The sequence below is a fragment of the Pseudorca crassidens genome, chromosome 10 (genome assembly GCF_039906515.1).
Source record: "Pseudorca crassidens isolate mPseCra1 chromosome 10, mPseCra1.hap1, whole genome shotgun sequence".
Lineage (NCBI taxonomy): Eukaryota > Metazoa > Chordata > Mammalia > Artiodactyla > Delphinidae > Pseudorca > Pseudorca crassidens.
In genome coordinates, this window is record NC_090305.1 from 102210439 (window position 1) to 102228351 (window position 17913).

Below are 17913 nucleotides of genomic sequence, written 5' to 3' on the forward strand. Positions count from 1 at the left end.
CAATTCTAAGGTCACATGAAACCTGGAGTCAGCCCAGCTGCAAAGTCTAAAGGCCCTTAAGTCCTCCACAAGACTACCCTCACTCCTGACAGCAGCAGGAAGTTCAGATAGTTCCCCAAACCACCCTCGGGTTCAATAATTCTCTGGAAGGACTCACAGAACTTCCTGAAAGCTGTTATACTCACAGGTGTATTATTGGAAAGGATACAGGTCAAATATAAGTGAAAGAAGGATGCATGAGGCAGAGTCTGGGAGGGTTCCAAACACAAAGCTGCTTTTGTCCTTAGGATGCATTATCCTTTGGCATCCGTACGTGATAAGGCACATGGAGTGTTGCCAACCAGGGAAGCTCACCTGAATTTCAGAGTTTTTGTTGGGGTTTCATTTTGTAGGCTTGCTTGATTGATTGATCACCTCCTTGAACTCAAGTCTCCAACTTTCCCCTCCCTGGAGGTCAGTCTAATACCAAGGGGCCTGAGGGGCCCACCGTGAGTCACTTCATTATCATGCACCATCAGGTGGGCTGAGGGGCCCCCACCTTGAATAACAGAGACACTCCTGTCACTCAGGAAATTCCAAGAGTTTAGAGGCTACTTTCCAAGGGGGGAGGGGGGTGTGAGTAAAGGCCAGATCTGTCTTTGGGCAAGGCCAAATTCTTTACTACATACATAATTTAATTAATTTAGCAAATGTCTCTCAGATACTTTCGAGCCTTATTTGTCTGTGTTTTCACTGACTAGCACAGGCCTACCCCAAAGTATGTGCTTAAAATTAGTTAATAGACTTAGGGCCACAGTGATAAATGCAGTGCCCTCATACCATCCTAGCTCGCTGTGCCCTCGCCATGCTGGTAAGGGCCTTTGCATTAGCTGTGTCTTCTCTCTGAAGTGCTCTTCCCGTATTTTTGCATGGCTGGCTCTTTCATGATTGTATAACATATTTCCTAAACCCTCCAATCCAAAGTTGCCACCTAGTCACTGGCTACCACCCCTCCCTTTTTAAATTTTCTGCACATCACTTGCTGTCGGCTACGATCATTCTCATCTGTGTCTCTTTGTCTCTTCCACTGGAATGTCGGCGCCTCAAGAGTAGGGCTTGTTCACTGCTGTGTCCCTCAGGTCTGGCAGAGTGGCCAGCCCCTGGCAGCCACTGGATGTACCCTGGGTACACTAAGGAGGGGTGGGGGCATGGTCTGCCCAGGTACAGTCTATCGTGGGTAGAAAAGTTGAACAGCAATAACAAAACTAATCTGTCTGCTTTTTATTATCACCACGTGACAGCAATTCTATATAAACAACAGTGATAAACCACTCCCACCTATCCCTTCCTTGATCTGCCGTTGCAAAACATATTTGTTGGACGAGTTCCCGGTTGGAATAAGTGTCTTTAACAGCCCTAGCAGCATATTGGAGTTGGTGTTGGGATTCTATGAACAATTTTAGTAGAGTGCAAATGGAAGAGATGTAAACCAAAGCCTGTTACCTAGGTCCCCCCCCCGCCGCCAGGACTTTGAATGGCGAGCTGAGCCCTCAGGTGCTGCCACTAACTCACGTTTCACTCCTCATGGTCAGGCCCCTCTTGCTGGCCTCTTTCTTCTGTAGCTCAGGCTGCGAGAGCTTCTGGCCTGAGTCACAAGCCCTAGATGCTACTTCTTGCCCAGTATTCTAGGTCAAGACCAGGACAGACTTATGACTAGCCATTTGTCTACCTTTCTCTCTTTCTCCTTCTCTCTCCTTGCCTACAGCTCCCCTATTAAAGCTTTCATTTCTTTGACTCTAAAAGAGAGCCTAAAGGAGGTTAGGGACAGGGGAGGTGAGCAGAGGGCCTCCCTTATCTTGTTGTCAGCCAACTGCCTAGACCAAAGTGGGTTAATTATAGGAAACAGAGAGCAAAGTCATGGGGCTGGGCCCAGGCCACCTGCTGTGCCCAGTTCTGAGGGTGTGAGAGGCGCTAAGTCTCTGAGAGCAGGGAGTGGGTGAGTGGCAAAGCCTTCTCTGGCTGATGACAGCTTGGTCTCAGCCTGGCTGGCCTGCCGGCTTTAGGGCTGCCCTGAGAGTTGGCCATGGCAAAGGACCCTCTACTCTGGAGTGCCTTAGGGATACTGTTCTCAAGGTGGCAGTGACACCTGGTGGCCAGTGGTGGCCAAAGCCTCTAGGCTATTTACCTCCAGAACCTCTTCCCTGTAGGCCTGCTCTCCCCTCTCTGTCACACTCACTGATCCTGGGGTCTGTCGTCTGGAATCTGAGCTGGGCCTTACATCCTGGGGCTCTGGAGAGGTACTACTCCTGAGACTCGGGGGAACCAGGGAGAGAACTGCAGGTGGACAGAGCTTTCAGGTCATGCCTGCAGAGGTGGTGTCCTAGGGCTCTTCTTCATGCGGCTAGTCTGTTTTCATTTCCTGTTACATGGCTCCCTTTTTATTTTCCTGTAAAATCTTCCAGAGCCAAAGGGCTGAATTGCTAATGAAGGGATTTCGGACACCATGGGCTTTCTGTTTGGCTATGGGCTAGACCCATGAGGAGTGATTCTAAGATTCAGCCTTTGGAAACATTAACACACATAATGTGTCCAGGAGGAAGATGAGGCTCCTCCCCGATCTTGAGCTGATCAGAGCACACCTCCAATGTTGCTTCCTGTCTGAGGGTCACAGCATAACAAGGACGAACTCTAACTGGACGGTGCTCAGAGGAGGGAGACCTAGAGGTTGGGGCATTTGGCATGAGTAAAAGTTCTATGAGTAAAAGTTAAAGGGGCTGTCGTGAAGCAGCAGTAGTCTCAAGGAGCCCATGACTCAGTATCTTCAGCTCTCCAACAGCTGTCATGGGGCAGAACTGGTGCCAAAGGCAAGCCTACTGGAAGACGTGAGTAAAGTCTCTGATGCTAAGAGAGGAAATGGCTGCTCGGGAAAGCGGTATGTGGCTGCCACGTCACTGCTGATGTCCAAGCCACTTGTCAGGCACATTGTGAAAGGCTGGGCTGGGGGCTAGGGCTGTTGGAACAGGCAACTTTTAAAAATCTCCTTCCAGATCTAAGATGCTGTGATGCAGGCCGTGTGCTAGCCACAGGCCTGGGAAAGGCAGTGATGAGTGTTCTGAATTGAAGGACTGAGGCCTGATAACCTCTGGCCTCTGCCGGGGCATTATGCAAGTCCTTTTTCACTGGCTCTCTGGTCTAAAGAGATACTCAAAAACCTTTCCAGCCAGGTCTTTCAAGCTACAAAGGGCTCATAAAAATGAAGTCTCTTGAGTACAAGGAGACCAAGATTGAGAAGGGGTTTCATTGGAGTCTAAAGGGCCATGCAGTTAAGGATCCCAAACACGGGACTAAGAGGGCTTCGTTCAGTTCAGAAAAAGTAAATTTCAAGGAAAGGCCTTCCTGCTTCCCACAGCTGGACTGCTTTAGGGAATTTGTTCCCCTGTGAGGATAAGCTGAAAATGTGAGATTTGAGGCAGGTTCAGATAAAGTCACTAGTGACCAGGTCCCTTAACAGACTATTCAGGGAAACTGACTATTTGGGGGCTGTCTTAACTTTTAAGGGACATCTTCAATCACTTGTAGCTGACATTCTGACCTCGGGTGACCTGGCCCTCTGGGTCCCCGTAGGTCTCATGGACCACGCCACAGGACATTTCTTGTGTCGTTAGGAACTCACTGATTATGGGAGGGCTCCAATCCGATGAGCTCTGCCCTTGGAGCAGCAATTCCCCTCACAAAAGGAGGAGGAGCTCATCCTTGGGTGCCTTTTATACCCTTTCAGAAGAAGGCAGTTGGGCACTGGGGACTGCAGGAGTGATCCCAGAAAGGTCCCAAGGTGCCTGAAAACACGCTGTCCCCTTTGCTCTGGCTGAACCTACAGCCTCCCGACCACATTCCTTCCCGCTGCCTCATTCCCCCTGGGGTCGTGGACCGGGGGAGTGGGGCCTGGGGAGCTGATCAGAATAGCTCTGTGGCGTGTCCGGCGAGGCGCTTGGCCTGGCCTCTTTCCTGGGGCCAGACCCTGAGACCCTTTCTCAATTTCCTGTCTCAGATATGCTGAGCAAGCACAGGCTTTCCTCCATGGTGGGGCAGCTGGACTCAGGCCAGCAGCTCTCAAGAGTTGAGTCAATGTCTTTCCTTCTTCAGCTTTCCAGCCTGCTGGGACCTCAGATAGGAGCTCCTCTCTCCCAGCTTGTCTGCTGAAAGCCACAGGATGGCAAATTAAAGGTGCCTTTGGCAAAACCCCACAAACCCTCAACCGTGGACTTGATTTCTCGCCCAGACCCATGATTTCCTTTCCCGTCAGCTCAAGAGCTGACATTTACTGCTTTTGAAGTGACTTTTCTGCATCTTCAGGGACCTCGCTGGGACAAGTCAGTGATACAAGTCAGAGGGCATGGCATAGCTTAGCCCAGAGTCCACACCCTACCCCGCCCACCCAACAATATCTTCTCCACTGATGCGTGAAATCCTACCATTAAGGCGTCATGCCTTTGGATTGATATTTATTATTACTCAAATAATAGTAATGATGCTCATATCATTACTTTACCTGGCACTTTATGACTTACAAAGCACAGCCATTATTTTAAGCCTCACAACCTTTACGTGAGACGGTTTGAGCTGGTATTTCTGACTCCGTTTTACATATCAGCAAAGAGAATGCCAATGATTTGTCCAAGGTCACACAGCTTATAAGCAGGAGAGCTGGATCTTCTGGTCCCCAGTTCCAAGGACGCTCTGCAGTAACCTGCACTGGGCCCTTTTGATGCGCCACCAGAGCACACAGATGGTAAGAATGGAGAGAGCTGGCCCTTGTGCTGTGGGGGGGGAACCCTCGCCCTCCTCCTCGTACAGCCCCGTGCTGAACCTCCCAACCTGGAGGCACCCGTGCTTCACCAGCTCTCTCCTACTCCCCTCTCCCTGGCTTCCCTGGTCACTAAGGCCAGTGGCCTCAGCACAGCGGGACCCGAGCCCGGTCGGCTTGGGTGGGGAGCAGCAGCAGCCTCCCCTCAAAGCCTGTGCCTGCAGGACACCTCCCTGCATTCTTGCTGGGCTCAGGACTCCACAGCTAAGGAGGGCTCGTCTCTTACCGCAGACACCTAAAGACCCGAAAAGTGTATGCAGGGCTTCATGGAAGCCCAGAGCCAGAAGAGCCTGTAGAAGTCGCCTGCCTGCGACTGCATGAGCCCATCCACAGCATCTCTGACAGTTCGTCCAGGCCCTGCTTAAACACTAATGCCAGGAGGCTCACTACTACCCACACCAGCCCTTGACCTTGATCAGATTTACATTTGGCTAACCTTGATCTTCTGTTCAGTCCTGGAGGCTTCCCCATTTACCACATTTAATCCTTAGACTTGGCTCATTTGGGAAACTGAGACTCAGAGATTAAGTAACTTGCCCAAAGTCCCATGAGGAAAGATGTCATTTCACACTTCTCACCATCCTGTCTGCTCCATGTACCCATTTTATTCCACTGGTGTCCACCTTAAAAAAGGTGCCCAGAACTGATGATTACAGTGCTCTCCTGTGAGGCTTAGCAGCCCAAAGAGCAGTGGACCTGTGACCTCCCCTTGCTGGGACACTGATGCACCTCCAGCGGCATCACATTTTTGGCAGCAGCATTACAAGCTGACACCCTCTGAGCCTGTCGTCTTTCTCTAAGCCCAGGGTTGTTTGGGGGTTTTCCTTATGCTGCCCTAAGGCCATTTATTCTCCTTTTTTGTGTGCAGCTGGGCACAAGCATTGGACCTCACATTCTTACCTGTTTGAGTCAACTCAGCTTCCTGAGGGAAATGCTGCAGCTCAATCTGGCCCTGAGTTCCTGCTGTGGGCTGGCTACAGGCCAGACTTTGGCAGTGACGCCAGAGTGGCCAGACTTCTGTGGAATGCGGCATCCCAGGCGGCTCTTGGTGACTGGAGACAGATTCCATGGTAGCCAAACCCCATAGGGAATAGGCCCCCAGCCCCAGCAGACAGAAGGCTTGTAGGCAGGGCCAGAGAGTCTCAGCCTGGCAAGGGACAGTCCTGGGGGACTCTCCTGGCTCCCATAACCCCTGGGAAGTCTTCAGTCCACAGGCTCCAGGGGGCGGGGGCAGGAGAAGCTCCCTAGGCGCCAGACAGGGGTGGCCAAGGCACATTCCCAGGCTCCAGTGCAAAGGAGGTTTCTGGGAGCTCTTCCGCTGAAGCTTTTGGAAGGGAACTTTTGGGCTCAGTTCATCCTTGGGTGTCTTGTTTGTATATTTCTGAGGCTGAGGAGAGCCGGGACCAGGCTTCATGGTATGACTACCCCTATCAGCTCATGCTGTGAGTTTCCCCATCAGAGCTTAATCTGTGGGATTTTTAAAGTTTTTTCCTGGACTCATAGGTTCTCAGAGTTGGAAGATAAACTGTAGTGTTCATCTAATCTATTTCATATTCCATAAAGGTATATTCCCTACTGTATCTTTGTCAGGTAATTCTCTAGCCTCTGCACGAACATACCCATCTCCCAAGACAGCCTCTTCCACTGTTTTTACTATAGGAAGTTCTTCCTGTAAGTGAAAGTCTACCTGTTGGAGCTTTTGCCCACTGGCCCTTCTTCTAACCTTGTGCCCTATGGTCTTCCATAACCGTCTCTGAAGATAACAGTTCTCTGGGAGGAGAGCATCTTAAGCTGCTCTTGATCAATGTCTGAGGTGAATCATTGGCAGCTGTCAGTGGTACAAAGTGAGGCCCTGGGGGAGGGGACTGGCAAGTGCCCCTAGTGGCTGCACAAACTGTATGAGGGAGTATTCCATTATGAGAGTGAGACCTAAGAAGCAACAAAGCTTCAGAGGAAAAGGCCTCGTCAGCATCACCATTACCATCATCTGTCGTATCTTTTGTAGCACCTGCCAGGAACAGGTACTTATAGATATCTCTCGATAGATGTCTCAATAGATAGATAGGTAGGTAGGTAAGTAGGTAGATAAATAGGTAACCTCACTTTATATCATAGAAACCATTTGAAGAAAGGCAGGTGCAGGAGGGAAAATGACTTGCCTGATGTCACAAAGCTAGTAAGTGGGAGATTTAGATTTAACCCACCGTCTTCCTAACCCCAAAGCCCAAATTCCTCAGTCACTCTGCTGCCCAATCTTAAAGACTTACTACTGGAGACCCAACAGCAGTGTGTGTGTGTATGTGTGTGTGTGTTGGGTGGGGTTGACACCCAGCTTGGGTAAAAAGGCAGCCCTGGTATCCTGTGCGCCCATTACCAAACACCATCCTGCAGACTTCTCTTCCAGTTGGCAGCCAGGCCAAGAGAAAGTAGAGCTCACAATGGGAAAGAACTCTTGGGACTGAAGTATCCCTACCATGACTGGATTACTCAGGCTTGATGTAAGAAAAGGAAACAATTTCTGCTTCTTCGAGACTTGTTTTGACTTTCCCTTCTGCACCTAATATGCAGGCACATGGAGCAGGCCTCATGTTTAATTCGCTAACCTGAGCATTTTCAGAGCTGCTAATCAGAGTTGATATCCAATACAGTGTGGTTTAACATCTATGGTTTAACAACGTTTTTCTCATAAAAGACTTCTACTCTACTCCGTTTTGGACTTCACTGTTGTTGCATGGTCATTTATCTAATAAGCATTTATTAAGGACCTCTTACGTGCTCAGTCCTGTGCTTGATGACATTGGTAAAATGGCGATAGTCTTAAATTTTCCAAAATACTCCCAATTTTAAGTATTTTTACCTTTTTAATAAATAGTTACCATATCAGACCATATATCCCAATTTTTCTTTGGAAAGGAATGGGCACTGTAATTGTTAGGAATTCATGAGAAGATGAAGACTCATAGCCCATGCCCTCAAGGATCTGGCGGCCTCCCTAGCAGCAGCATCCCAGCCTTCAGGATAACAAGACAGTCTATTAAGTGCTATTGTAGGATTTCAGAGAGGAGATCAGAATTGAAAGGGGCAATCAGAGGAGAGATTTCATGGATGAGGTAGAATTTGACCTAGACCTCCAGGATATGTTGGGTTGGATTGGTAGAAAAGGAGAAAAGGTATTTCTGGAGGGTATTTAGCATAAACATTGGAGTGGCCTAAGTTTAGAACATGAGGGAGAGAGGCTAGAAGGGCCAGTCCAGCCATGCTGAAGCAAGTTTCTGGTGTCAGCCTGAAGAATGTGGACGTCATCCTGTGGGCAATGGGAAGGGAAGGTCAAACTGCCTGGGCTCACATGCCAGTTGCCTCAGTACGACCCTGGGCAAATTACCTGCCTTAGTTGGCCCTCAGTTTCCTTATCTAAAAATTAGGGATGTTGATACCTCGCAGAGCTGTTGTGAGGTTTAAGGGAAATACTGCATAAAATTGTCCATCATGTTACCCAGCTATGTAGTGTTAGCTATAAATTATTTAGAGCAATAAACTGATACAATTAGAGAAGGGGTTTAAGAGGGTAATAGGTATCCAGAACATCGATTGGAGAAGAGACTGAAGATTTGAGAGACTGTTCTAGTAGTCTAAACAGGAAATGATACAGGCCTGACCAGAGTTGGTCAAGAGGAGATGGTGAATCTTAGATGCCAAGAAGGAAGAACTGATGGGTCTCGATTGCTGACTGGATGGTGTGGGTCCTAGCTGGCTTACTGGGTGTGGGTGTTTCATTGCCGGGGTTCAGACCCACCTCGTGGATCCCATGAAAGTCCCTGGAAGAAAGGAAAGGAAGTGTGGGTGTTCTTGCTGTGATCTGTGAGAGGTCGGGATTGTAGATAGAATGGGCACCCTCTGATGCAGTGGCACCAGGACCTTTCAAAGGCCCCCTGCCTCCTATCTGAGATCCTGTTAGTAGAACTGTGACAGCAGTGCTGTCATTAACAGACCATAATACTGGAGAGGGTAGCGCTTCTGCTCTCCCAGTAGTGGAGCTGAAAACGGGCCTGAAGGCCAGATCGGAGGCCCATGGGAATGGGGAACAGTTTTAATGTGGGAGTAGGGCTGGGGGGCCTGTCACAAGGGAGAGGAGCAGTGAAAGAGGAAGTGGGGTGTGCTGAAGACACACTGAGCCTCTCACAGCCTTGCCTCCGAATCTCCCTCCTTTTTTTTTTTTTTTTTGCAGTACGCAGGCCTCTCAGTGTTGTGGCCTCTCCCGTCGCGGAGCACAGGCTCCGGACGCGCAGGCTCAGCGGCCATGGCTCATGGGCCCAGCCGCTCCGCGGCATGTAGGATCTTCCCGGGCCGGGGCACGAACCCGTGTCCCCTGCATCGGCAGGCGGACTCTCAACCACCGCGCCACCAGGGAAGCCCCCGAATCTCCCTCTTTGGCATCACCATCTGCACACTCGGCAGCCCCCAGGCTTCATGGAGCGTTTCCCCCTTGCCAAATTCAAGCCCCAAATGCTCACTGCCTTTGGTACAAGTGTTAGACAAACTGAAGTCACATGCATCTTTGATCCCGTTGGGGCATAATCAGAATCACAGCTGGGAGGAGAGGAAGCCTGGGAGGAGAGCCATGTTGTTGGGTAAAATGCAATTATGCTGTTAGAGAGGGAAAAACAGCTTGGCCTTGAGCACTTTTACAAACATTAACATCTTACTCCTTCCCTCTGGTTAAGGAGGGTCCTGGGACACAAAAGACTGCCCCCTCCTTCAAGTCCCTCCCTGTGGGAGTTCCAGCCCAGCCCAAAGAGTGGCTCTGACCCCTAGGTCAGCCCCAGGGCTGATCCCACCCCAGAGTTAACTCCACAGGAGAAGTGAGCCAAGTCTAGGCTAGCCACCTGGTGCAGCCCCCGCTGGCACTCCAGCCACTCTCGGGAGTTTGGTGTTGATCCTTCCTCAGGAAGCTGGGCCTGTGAGTGCCAGGGGAGCTGGGCCTTGGGCAGCCCCCAGAGAAGAAAGCAGATGCTGTTGGAAGTCTCAAAGCTTCTAGAAAGAGTGTCTACAAGAGAGTGAAATGAAAAGAGGGTAAGGAGGTGTCAGACACTCCTGTCAGAGTGGTTCTAAGCCCCAGGCTGCGTACACTTGGGCCCCGGCAATAACCCAGAGGCTGAGAGTCCCTTTGAGGCGTTTCCGGAACAGCAGAAGCCCCTGGGCCAGATCCCGCTGGATCCCACCGGATCCCTCTGCAGCCTTGCCACAGAGCCACAGGGTTTCTCTTTGGAATCTGCTTGGAGTTTTGTTTGTATCTCTTTTGCATTTTTGTCTTCCAGAGTGGAACACTTAAGGATCCGGACTCGAGCAAGACCCCACCTCAGCGGCCAGCCCCCCAAGGTTGTTTACAGTATATTCTCGACTGTAATGGCATTGCAGTAGGGCCAAAACAAGTCCAAGCTTCTTAAAGCGATTGGTAGTTTTCAAAGCAGAAATTTTAAGCCAAAAACAAACAAGGAAAGAAAGGAAAGCGGGGAGGGGAGCAACAGACCCTCCCATTGGTGCCATTTCTGCGTTTTTTCAAGGCTGACTGGACTGTGTTTTTCCTATGCAGTGTCAGTGCCTCTGTCTGGTTGTTTACCTGTTCCTGTTCGTGCTTGTAATGCTCACTTATGTCTCTCTGTATACCTTGTGATTCCAGGGCTGTTTGTCAACAGTGTACAAAAGAATTGTGCCTCTCCCAAGTTCAGTGTGACTAGCTTCTGGGTGGTTTGATAGTATATTTTAATTACATAATGTGGGGTGAAATAGGACTGGGTGGGGGGGTGGACAGGGGAGAAACAAAGACCACAAAAATAAAACCCAACTCCCCTCCTTCTCCCCCCAGACTCAGATAAACTGCCCCCCCACCCCCTGCTTACCTCCGTGAGTGTGCTTGGGATCTTCAATGAACTGTGCTTTTTGCTTCCTTTCTGCATGACTAGGGTAAATAGATAGAAGTTTAAGAGATTTTCGAGGTCTTATTTCCGTAGCTTCATCCGTTGAATCTGAAGGCATCCATCTTTTTCTCCATTTGCTAAAGTTTGGTGCATTTGAGTTTATGTGAATAAGCTGGCCGTGCCTGTAGAGCTCTTGTGTTTTCAGTGATGACGTGAAATATAAAGAATAAGCTATTTCCAGGAGCGTGTTCTGTATTTGACATCCCAGTATACCCTTCGTTTTATTATTAACTAATTAGCTATGAGATTAGACACACACAAAAAAATGGGGCCGCTGATGTGCAATATCAAAGTGAACTTGTGAGTATTCTCCCTGTGTTCATCTTAGTCCCTGTAAGTTGTTTCTACTTTGCCGTTTCTGAATTGGCCATCTGTGCGCTTCTGTGGAACTGAGGCTGCTTCGTTTTCCCCAAAGCTTACTGTGTACAGAGATAATTCTTTAGCAATTTGGGACGTAGAAGGCAGGGAGCTACTGAGAAGTCTGGGAAGGATTCAACCATTCTTCTCTTGGCCTCTCCTGAGGCATCACGACATGGGAGCGAATCGAAACTGTGCCGTTTCCCTCGAGTGGGTACACTGCCTCCAGAGCTCTGAGGTGGGCACCTGCTTTCGCTGTCAGCTGTTCCAAAAGCCCTCCAGAGTCCAGAGAATGAAGAGCTTTATCTTTCCTGAGAGGGACTGTCTCAGATTTTAGCTTGTGTGTTTGGGGCCGTGGTTCCACAGCGGTGGCTCTTAAAGAGCCCTCACCCGTTTGTCCTCTTTCCTCCGCCATGCAGCTCCTGGGCAGGGATGAGGCAGTTACTAGACCAGGCCTCGGGTCAGTGCCTCATCTTGCCATGTCCTGGCCAGACCAGGATCGGGCATCCAGTGGCCTCCTCTAGCACCGTGGGCTGTGGGAGTTCACGCCAGCAGTTTGCCTTTTAGAAGAAGTGCTTCTAGCTCTACTTTTGCATTCCCTCTCACTTCTGTACTGACATGTCACCTTTCTGGATTGCCAGGTTTGAGGAATAACTGGTGTTGGTGGTGTGTAACATGATTTCTGTGTCAAGGGGCACATGCCCTGGTTTCTGTCTTGATTGCTGGCAAATTCTGAGCTACAGGGAAATGCACTGAGTGTGAATGTTCTTGTCCGCGATTCCTCCCTTAGACGATGTAGATGCCGATGGTAGTCGATCTGTTGTAAATATATACATATATATGCAGTTAAGCACTTCCAGGTGGGTTGCATAAGAATCAGGTCCTTAAATACCTCCCAGTCTGATGAAATGATAGAAAGGAATAAAGAAACATTTCCCAGAATGGAGGAATACATTTTATTTTTTTAATTTATTTTTGTCCAAGCGGTGAGCTGACGGTGGTGTTGCTTCTTTGCATGTGATCCGTGTGAACATTCAGGTGCTTTTCATGTGACATTTGTGAGCCACAAATACGAAGTTGCCGTTTGAATTTAGTCAGGCTCCAGGGTGGTGGTGTCAGCCACGGTCTATCAGGTGAGGGAGAAAGGGACTAGGGCTCCCTCCCAGGGCCAAACACAAGCAGACAGCACACCCTGACTGTCCTGTGCCCTCAGGCAGCATGCTAAGGACAACTCTGTGGCCTGGGGCATCCGTGTCACAGTATAGGATTGCCGTTCAGGTGTTTTGTACCCATTTCTTTTCTGATGTTGTCGCCTTTTTTTGTACCAATCCAGCGGGGAGACCCTCAGCCAATGCTGGAAGTGTGATTGAAGTACCTCTCTTTTGTGACTCCTGTACAGCTTAATGTGCAATAAAGGAAAAGTTATATCTGTCTTCAGTGTTAAGTTGTAAAGTTTCTGGCTATTCAAGCATCTCTGTGCAGTTGGGAAAGCACTCAGGTTTCTGGTACAAGAGGCTGAGCTATCAACCTGCAGTACTTTACAAGTAAATGCTGATACAAATGATGTCAAACTTTGGAAGAGGCAAAAACTGGTTAATATGAAATGCGCTGCTAATCTACCATCTTCACTAGTTTTCTGATTTGAACTTAGAACTTCTTCAACATGCAAAATTTCATTCATTCACTTATTTACTTATTTATGTGTAACTCACCCTGGTATTAATTGGTCATTGATGGTAAAGTGGAGTCCATGCCGTGTAGAGGGGAAACTGACTTACAATCATGGATGTACTATGGTATAGACATACAGTTCTGCCTCTCCAGAGGGTACAGGTGTCCTGGTGTTTCTAGAAAACTAAGTTACAGTACAACTCTTAGCTGTCGTTGAGTTTCTGTAAGCCAGCTCCTTCCAGTGGGCACGTGAACGTGGACTCTGGGATTGAGACTGAGAAATGAGATCTCCAGGTCACCACATGGTTTTCTGTCTCATGTTGGGAGAAGGGGATCCTGGTCCTTTTGGGGGGGGGGCCTCTTCTTTGCCAAATGGTGCTCACAACATCTCCAGGGAGAGAATGGGACTTGGATTTCTGGAGAATTTCACCACATACACCTGGGAGGGACTGGAGCCCCTGAGGATGGTACTAAGAGGCAACTGGACACGAAAGGTCCCAGTCATGGGCATGACTTAATGCTGAAAGGAAGCCCTGCTGGGGGTACAGCAATCAGACATGCAGGCGTGGAGCAGGACAGACTAAGGCCGACTCCAAAATAACAATGTGGAACTTGAGACCTCCTAGCACACCGTGGGCCAGGTTGGCCTGTACCTGAGGAACCTCTGGGGGAGAGGGGTGGTCCCTGTGGTCTGGGGGCCTTCCGTAAGAGATCTCACCTCTGATGGGGGCCGCTCATCCCATGGCTTCTTCCCCATGCTCCGACTTCTGTTGTGACTGAGCCGCTGTGAGTGTGAGGAGGAGCGTGTAGCGGCGACGTCTGAGGGTAACCGGGGGCCTGCTCTGGAGCCCTTCAGAGCCTCGGATGGCTTCTTGTCATAGAGCTTATCCTTTGGTAATTAAATAGCCACACCCTTTGGGACATAGATTCTAATAAGGAAACCCTCTGATATGGGTAAATTATGAAGTTTTTCTTGTACTGAACCTAGGGGGCCCTGGGCAACCCCAAGGAATGCCACCCCCAGGCAAGGTGCTACGTCCACGCCGGCTCCCCCCTGGACCGTCGCTGCCACCTTCCTCTTCTTCCTCCTCCTCCTCTTCTTCCTCCTCGGGCGGCCCCACCACCCACGGAGATGCACCCTCCAGCGGCAGCTCCCTGGCAGAGGTCCAGCCACCCCCGGCTGCTCCACCACAGAAGCCCCAGCCTCACCCACAGCTCAAGTAAGAGACGACTCAGCAGCTCCTCCCTCCCCTCTTCCTGCCCCTCCTCTCAGGCCTTGGGCTCCAGAGCTGCTAGGAAGCACCTTCAATCAGACCTCCTCCTAAAGATATTTTTGTGGGGTTTTTCGGGGGTTGGGTTTTGGTGGGTTTTTTTTGTGGGGGGCATGGTTGGGTTGATTGGGGAGGGCAAGAAAGAGGGAAGTGAAAGTCTTAAGGTCTAGCTAGAAGCGCAAACCCTCCCCTTTCTTCCTGGGGAGTGGCAATAAAGCAGTTACTACCCCCTCTCCCATTCTTATATGAGCTTTGGGTTTGGGTTTTTTGTTTTTTTTTTAATCCTCCCTCCCACTCTTTTTTCCATTCCTTTTCTCTGTGTGTATATGTGTCTTTCTCTTTCTAAAAAAAAAAAAAAAAAAAAATTTTAATTCTCTTTTCTGCCTCTGACTCACAGTTTAGGGTGTGCCAATCAGCAAGGCTGCCCAGAAGGAAAAGGGGGAAGTAGTTAAATCCATTTCAGCTTTTTACCTTCAGCTTTGTCAGAAGGAGGTTGGTTTCTGGTGTGGTCATCAGAGGAGAGGCCCATATAGAGACCCTGAGGAACTCCATCCTCTTGGGTTCGCTCATTCCCAACAGTAACCCTAGAAACCCCTGTCACGCTATCCTGCTTCAGAGGACAGAACTGAGGGCCCCTAGAAAACAGTATAGCTGCATTTGGTAGGGACAGCACCTGGGTGCTCAGCTCCACCCTCCCCCAGAACCAGAGACGGCTCTCTTCAAGGTCCCCAACCACAGACCTCTGTCATGACTGTCAGCACAGACAGCCACGGCCCGGGGGATCGGAAGCGTTCCGTGAGTGCATCTCAGTAAAGAGATGAAACTCTCAGGGACGGAGAACAGGGAGCTGTCGAGTTTGGGGCTCAGATGAGCCACTCAGAGATCATCTCTAGTCACTGCACAGATGAGAAAACACTGCTGAGAGAGATCTGATGTTGTCAAAACCCTTCTACTAGTTAGCGGCAGAGCCAGGGTGAGGGCTCGGGTGGTCCGGATGACCACTTCCGTTGGGTCTTCCAGTCCTGTATGATGGGAGGGCCATCCCCCGGCCTTGCTCCGCAGCTCTGGCCGAGGGTACATTTCATGTCTCGCCTGCCTCACACCTTCCCCTCAACCCCGTCGTTTTCTGCAGCTGACTTTTTAATCTCGCCTACCTTCTCTTGAGCCAACTCTGGCCCCAGTCTGAGGGCAGATCTGTGGGCTGTCACCGCCTTTGGGCTGAAGCTGTTGAATCGAGCCAGCCTCTGATGACAAGCGGGAGGCTTGTACCTGTGCCCCCGGCCTGTGCATGCAGAGGAGTCGCCGCTCCCAGAGGCCAGCATGTTGGGCCTTATCCCAGGCAGGCCCAGTGAGAGGCAGGGCACCTGTTCAGCCACTGCGGGAGAAGAGACAGGCTCATGCCCCTGCAGAAGGGAGTTTCTGGGGCTGTGTCCGAGTTCAGGGGAGGGCTGGGAGCGCTGAGATACCGGGAGAGGAGTTCTGGAGCCAGGAACCAGCAGGAAGGAGACAAGCAGAAGTCAAGAAGGAGAGAAGACGGCCATGGAGTCGCCAGACCACGTGTCCTCTCCTGCAGTGTTGGGCCTGGCCTCCCCTCCACCTTCTTGCCTTCACAGTTTTTCTCTCTGACTCACTAGTGTCTCAAGGGAAAAATTTGTCCCTAAAATGTGTGCAGTTTGGGTTTTTTCATTAGAAAACTACCCAGTAACCTTGTGTAGGCCTGATGTGTATCTCTGTTGCCCCGGACACCCTGAAACTCACACACCTCATATTAGGCTCCTCTGAGGAAGGCTGCAAGGGCGATTACGCCCATTGTAAGGACGGTAAATGGAGTTGTTAGAGTTCGTGCCAAGTCAAAAGGTTCTTCTGGAATCAGAGAAAAAAGCAAAAAAGAAAGAGCTGAAAAGGCCTAGCGATCATTTTACCAGACATCTACATAACACAATTAAGAAACCGAACAAGAAACCGAGTCTCAGAGAGGCACGTGGCTTCCTAAGGTCAAGAGTGAGTGAGAGGCGGGACCAAGGCTTTGACCCAGGTCTTCTGATGCTGGCTCCACTACTGGACAGTTGATGAGAAAGAGAGCACAAGAGTCCACTGGCCCCTGGTTGCTACGTTTCATCCAAGGGGAAGGGTGTGAGATTCCTGGATTAGTTCTTGCCAAGTTGGGGCCCTGAAATTTAGCCTGTGGGCCCTTTAGCATTAAGTGAAAGGAAGACCCTTGAGCCACCCCTTCTTCCTCTTTCCCTTCTCCTTCCTTCTCTTCTCTCTTTCCCCCTTCTCCCTCTCTCCCACGCTGCCTCCATCCTTTCCTGTTTGAGCAGCACTGCAGGTAAAGAAAAGAGCACAGGGACCTCCCAGGGGCCTGCTAGCATGCCCCATGCTGGCTTTCTCCTCTGCCACCCAGTCTCCCTGGGGTTGGAGTGGGTGTTCCGGTCGTGTATCCTCGTGTCACCGTCCTTCCCTGCCTCACTGGGAACACCACCCTCTCACATTCTCTCTGGTTTTTATCTTCAAGCAAGTCGCAGTCCCTGACAAATGCCTTCAGCTTCTCTGAGTCCTCCTTCTTCCGGTCTTCAGCCAATGAGGATGAAGCCAAGGCAGAGACCATCCGGAGCTTGAGGAAGTCCTTTGCCAGCCTCTTTTCAGATTAGCTCTCCAGACACACAGGGGCACCCAGCCCAACCGGGAAAGGAATCCAAGACATTTGCCGACAACAGTCAGCCACACTTGGTGGTGATGTCCCATGACCTTAACGTGTGTGGCCCCCTCCTCTGCTCTGTTGCGCTCAGTGATGTGCTGCAGCTCAGAAAGGACCAGGTGAAGGTCTCAGAGCAGGCGCCTACCCAGCGAGGGGCACCTGACGTCAGAGAGGATAGAGCTGCTTCCCTGTAGTCGTGAGAGCTTCCTCTGAGATCCTCGTTCGCTGTGACTTTAGTGGCCTTATTGTGATAGCACCATCATGTCTTATTCTTCCTTTGAAACCAGGATTCCTTTCACTGAGGACACCTGGTTGCTTAACCGAGCTCAGATGCAGTGCTAAGCATGCCCCCCTGTAGTCAGTGCTACCTGTTTGGGGAGAATATACTTACCCCAGAATAACTCTCGGCTCTAAGTGTTAGGGACTCACCCACACCTGGATCCCTTGTCACACCTGTTTAGCTGTTGAAAACACACCTGCCCAGCACACAAGATTCCTCGATTGCTATGGTAGTGAAGCACCTGTAGTCTGCTGACCAGAGAGATCAAGAACCTACAGTCCCCCTGCCACCTCCGGCGTTGTTCTCCTGTGTGGGGTGCAGTGATCTTGAGCTTCTCCAAAACTGTGCTGTAGAGAATGCATGCCAGTATGCCAAGTTTTGTGTTCCTCTCCAAATAAATGTTAAGACCTTTGGTGTAATAAAAGCAGCAGCATTAACCAGCATTTGATTCAGCCATGAGGTCTCCCCTAGGCCCCCCTTTTGACTGTGAGAGTGTACGTGAGGCACGTGCGTGTGTGTGCGCGTGAGTATAGGGAAGAGAAAAACCCAGGAGGGTGAAGCTGTTTGTGTTGGTGCGTGTGTGACTGTCTTTGCAACGGTTGAGAATACGGCTGTCCTTTAGATGTCCCCCAGGCTGCGCTTCCTGACACCTCCCCAGTAACTCGGCAGTTCTACCAGTCGTACTGAATGTGGAGCCTTTCTAATAAGCATAGCATCTTGGCTTCCGTAGTGGCCCAGTTGGAGCTACTTGTCTGGCCCATCAGTCTCCTCAGCTAAAACCCACACGGAGGTGCCAATGAGGCAGGATGGGCCTGCTC

The 17913-nt window shown here is 50.3% G+C and overlaps 1 protein-coding gene across 1 annotated transcript in view; it reads left to right on the forward strand.

Moving 5' to 3' along the window:
* SYN2 (synapsin II) overlaps nucleotides 1–17538 on the forward strand; it is a 153099-nt gene extending 135561 nt beyond the window's left edge. Inside the window, exons 11-13 of the mRNA XM_067755495.1 lie at nucleotides 10159–10219; nucleotides 13835–14066; nucleotides 16633–17538. Coding sequence (XP_067611596.1) covers nucleotides 10159–10219; nucleotides 13835–14066; nucleotides 16633–16768 — 429 coding nt within the window. The 3' untranslated portion in view covers nucleotides 16769–17538. The remainder of the gene's footprint in view (nucleotides 1–10158; nucleotides 10220–13834; nucleotides 14067–16632) is intronic.
* The last annotated feature ends 375 nt before the right edge of the window (nucleotides 17539–17913 follow it).